Source organism: Pediculus humanus, genomic scaffold (assembly GCF_000006295.1).
Source record: "Pediculus humanus corporis 1103172107688 genomic scaffold, whole genome shotgun sequence".
NCBI lineage: Eukaryota > Metazoa > Arthropoda > Insecta > Psocodea > Pediculidae > Pediculus > Pediculus humanus.
In genome coordinates, this window is record NW_002987295.1 from 29,202 (window position 1) to 34,203 (window position 5,002).

The 5,002-nt window shown below is 28.8% G+C and overlaps 1 protein-coding gene across 1 annotated transcript; it reads right to left on the reverse strand.

The window, feature by feature from the left end:
* Positions 1–487: 487 nt before the first annotated feature.
* Phum_PHUM301420 (uncharacterized protein) lies at positions 488–866 on the reverse strand (the record flags this gene model as incomplete). The annotated part of the gene is made up of 2 exons (XM_002427161.1): positions 488–559; positions 786–866. 2 exons carry the CDS (start codon positions 864–866, stop codon positions 488–490), a joined length of 153 nt encoding a protein of 50 aa, XP_002427206.1.
* Between the last annotated feature and the right edge of the window lie 4,136 nt (positions 867–5,002).

Consider the following 5,002-nt stretch of genomic DNA (forward strand, 5'->3'; position numbering starts at 1 on the left):
AATCCCCCCCAAAAAAAAAAAAAAAAAAATTCGTCCGTCTTGTTTTGTCAATTTTTTTTTATTTTCTCCCAAATCCCGCCAAATTGATAAAACGTCAAATTTGTCTCCTGACACTTTTTTTCCTTTTTTCCTTTTAATAAAAACAAAAAGGAAAAATTCGAATCAAAAACGTTTTATTATCACACCCAACGTAGATGACGACCAACCAAATAGGAAAATTCTCCACATCGAAACCTTTTCTACGTTACCAACCGTCAAAACCGTTAAAAACTTAACAAAAAAAAAAAAAAATCTAAATTGTCACCACCACCACCACCCCCCCCCCGTAACGAATCAGATTTAAAATTTAACTTATCTAATCTGAAAATAGTTAATCGAGGGTTTTCCTTTTTTTTTTTCGGTCTATAAAACTTTTCAAATCCATTTGAGTGTTCATCTTCAGCCAGGGGTAATTTACTCCCCTTTTTTCATCTCTTTCTCTCTCTCACTACCATCTTTCTCCTATATAAACGACCGCATCGTTACCCTTTTTCTCTCTTTCTATCATTTTTTCGCACCCCTTATTTTACTCTCTCTCTCTCTCTCTCTCTCTCTCTCAGTCAAACGTCAGCACATCCAATCGCAAAAATAATATTAATGACGTCATTCTAATTGTTAATAAAACGTTCAAAATTTACGAAAAATAAATAATAATAATAATAATTTTTAAAATCTTCCTGAAAAAAAAAAGTCTTCCTTTTTGTTTACAGTTTAAAAAAAAAAAAAAAAAAAGGGAAAATTCTTACCTGTCCCGAGGAAGGTGTTTGAAGGTACGTCGAAACGTCTGGTTCAACCATGCAACTCCTCAAAGTGTCAGGTATGAACATGATTTTTCTATATTATTAATTATTTAATATTATTAATATTAATTAATCCATCAAACACCCGCGATATTACAAAACCGTTTTATATTATATTTACATATATTAATAATAATAATAATAATTTATTCTCCTTCTTCTTCTTCTTCTTCTCTCCTTCCCTTTTTTTTTTTTGTTTTAAACGAAACGAAACTTTTGTAAACTTTCATTTTTTCCGATTTGTCTTTTCATCATTAACGAATCCGTTTTGTTTTTTATCAAATTCGAATACATTTTAAACATTTTTAATTTTTACAATCAATAATCACTCACTTCTACAAATTCAAAAAAAAAGGTTCATCAGTATTATTATTATTATTATTATTATTATTATTATTATTATTATTATTATTATTTTCTTAAATCAAAACGACAAAAGGATTTCAGAACAAAAAAAAAAATCGGATCGATAATAAATAATCAATACGGCAAACAACGACAGCAACAACAACAACAAAAAAATAATAATAATGATGATGATATTTTTTTTTCATTTCCGATCCTGTTTTCTTTCCGTTTCCCGCCTCCGCCCACTTTCCTCTCCCCTCCCCCGATTCACTCCCTTCGACACCTACTTTTTTTCATACCGCGAAAATAAATTGAATTTTTTTTAGAAAATTAAAAGCGTTCATTGTATTCATTGTATGATGTTAGAAGGACAAAATCCTGTCGTTTAAGGCAACACCCACCGACAGGAAAGGGAACCACGAACATAAAAGATGTCCAAGTTTCTCTCCTTCATCGTGTTTTTCTCCTAGCTATCTATCGGTTTGGGATAATGGCCAACAAAATTTTTTTTTTCATTTTTTTTTTACATTTTGTAAATTACATTTTTTTTTTGTAAAGAAATTTTTAAAAAGAAAATAAAAAAAAAGAGGGGGGGCTTTATTTAATTTTTTTTTTTTAAAAAAACCGACTTTTACCATTACCACCCTTTACCACTACCCTCAACATCAAGAAGAAAATAACAAGGGATGATTTTGCATTAAAACCTTATTTACAACAACACGACTACGACGACGACGACAAAAAAAAATAAATAATTTTTTTTTTTTTTTTCAAAATAAAAAATTAATCGTTTAAAAAAGAAAAAGGGTAGTAAAAAGGTTGCGCGAAGGGTTCCGAAGGTTCCAAAGGGGGAGAGAGAGAGGGGGATAGGGTGTTTATACGGACAGCTAAAAGGAAAAAAAAGGTGTGAGATTTTTAGTAATTTGCTGAGTATTTTCAATAATTAAATTATTAAGGATCCTTCGCTCCCTCTCGTTCTCCATTTTAAAAAAAACTTTTCAACGTTCAGCAGTTTTCAACCCCCTCTCGCACCCCCCCCTTAAACCATATATGTGTCACACGATTAGTTTTTCACGGGGGATGAATGAACAAGCATCAAATTTAAAAAAACCAAAAAAATCACAACAGCAACAACAGCTTTTTGAAATAAATTAAATTAAATTGAAATTTTTTTCTTTCTTTTTTTCCTCCATCTTTCCCCCCCACCCCGTCGGTATACGCGTGCGCGTGTTCGTATGCACCAAATTCTATGCATTCTTGTTTCTTTATTTAAATTGTTTTTTTATAACAATAACAAACAGTAACAACAACAACAACAACAAACATTGATTTTGAATAGATGCAGATTTTTTTTTTTTTTTTTCTCCTTAAATTTCTATTTTTAAACTTTTTTTGTTTTTGTTTTTTGCTTATCCCATCTCCTCCTCTTTTTTTCCCTTTTATTTCCTTTTTCTTTCTCTCTCTCTCTCTCTCCCATTCGATATTTATTAACGAGTGAGTTTTTTGTTCTTTTAATTCGTAAAGACATTTTGTTTTTTTTTTTTTTTTTTTTAGCACTTTCGCAATGACGTCAATTCAAATAAATGAAATTTTAATCGAATTAAATCCCACTCGTTATCATCACGTGATTACGATGATAACAACCCTTATTTAATTTTTCTTTTTTTTTAAATTTCATTTTTAAATTAAAAAAATAATAATAATAATAATTTATAGATATATCGAACGAATATCGATTAAAAAAATAAATTTGAAAAATTAAATTTCCCTAAAGCAATATTTTCCGTCGTCGTCGTCGTCGTAGTCGTTGTCGTCGCAATAAGAAAAAAAAAGAAAAAAAAATCTCACGCGAAGAGGGTGGAAAAAACACCCCAGACGACTTTATGCACATTACTCTGATTTATGGACCTCCGAACCCCTGTCTAAACCATTGAGGACTGAGGAAGAATCCGATGGAGATATCAAACTGTAGGGAATTCAATGGATAAAACTTGTGTTTGGTAAAATAAAAAAAAAAAAAAAAGAGAGAGAGAATGGGAGAGGGAGAAGAAAACAAAGTGAGGAGGGTATAAGAGAATAAAAGAATGAGTGAGAGAGAGAGAGAGAAAGTTGACAAAAAGAAGAAGATGGGGGAGGATAAAAAAGAGAGAGAAAGAGAAGAGCACGCGTTCTTCTTCTTCTTCTTCATCTTATTCTTTTTTTTTTCTCTCTCTCTCTCTCTCTCTGAATGAATATACTATTTTTGGAGACGAAGAAAAAGAAGAAAAAAAATAATAATAATAATGATAATAATAATGATAATATTAAAATAAAAAAAAGAAAAGAAAAGAAGATGAAGAAATAATAAAAAAAAAAAAAAAAAAAATAGATTCATTGCCACATGCCACGCAACGGTGCCATATAAATAAAAAAAAATTTTTTTTTTTTTTAATTGTCAGGGGGAAACGAACGTCAAAGAACGTACGAACGAACGAACCAACCCGGGGAGCCACACAACAAATGGGTGAGAAAATGTCGCCTAAAAACGTTTCAACATTTTTTTATTTATTTATTTATTTTCATTCTAATCGCCGTTTTATTTAAATTTCATACCCTGATTGATACCCTTTTATTATTATTATTATTTTTTCTTTCGAAATATTATATTCGCGCTCTTAGATTAATTAAAACAATAATAATAATAATAATTTTCGATCCTTTTCCTACGGCAAAAATCGATTAAATCAAAAAAATAATGATAATGATGATAATTATAAAGCATGGATAATCGCAAACACAAATCACTCTCTCTCTCTCTCTCTCTCTCTCTCTCTCTGACGAGTGTATACAGGTAACAAAAGAAAAACAAATAAAAAAATTAAAATGATATCAATAATAATAATAACGATAATACATTAATGTCGAATGCGAAGATAATAATGATATTGATGATGATGATGATAATCTGAATCAAATTAATGTGCGAATAAATTTTTAAATTTTTTTTTTTTCACGCAAAACTATAAATTATAAAAAAAATTCTATTAAATTATAAAAAATAATTGACAGTAATTAAAGCAGAAATTAATAATAATAATAATATTAATAATAATAATAATAATAATAATAATAATAATAAATTATTTTATCTCGATTTGTAATTTTTTCACAAAAAAAAAATTTATTAACAACAACGTAAATAAATTATTATTAATAAATTTGATTTTGATTGTAGCAGATTACGGGGAAAATTTAATACCGGCGCTATAATATTTGAAAATTATTATTAAAAGGAAACGTGTTAAAAACAATCAAAAAAAAAAAAAGGTTTTCGTCAAAGGAAATAATTTTTATAAACCACGTCAAAAAAAAAAAAAAAAATTTTCCCGCATGTAACGAACGCACGATAAAATAATTAATAATTTATTATCATTATCAATATTTTTTATATCTGGCAACATTTATGTCGTATGTAAGAGAGAGAGAGAGAGAGACAGAGACAGAGAGAAAGAAAAAGAAAAATAGAAAGGGAAAACTAATAATAATAATAATAATAATAATAATAATAATAAGAACGAGTTTTCTCATTTCCGGGCATCTCGTCGTCGTAACATGTAACGCATATGCGATGGACTTGAACGTTAAGTAGGTGGTGGTAGAATTTTTTTTTTTCCTTCGAAGGACGTCAACTTTTTATACCCCAAAATAGATAAGGTAGGTTAAAAACTTTGGTTGTTAGAATAAACCTTCAAGTGCAGTCACTTCCGGGTATTTTACCGATCGATTGAAAAAAAAAAAAAAGTCCAAGAAAATTTAATTTCAGTCACGGGACATTA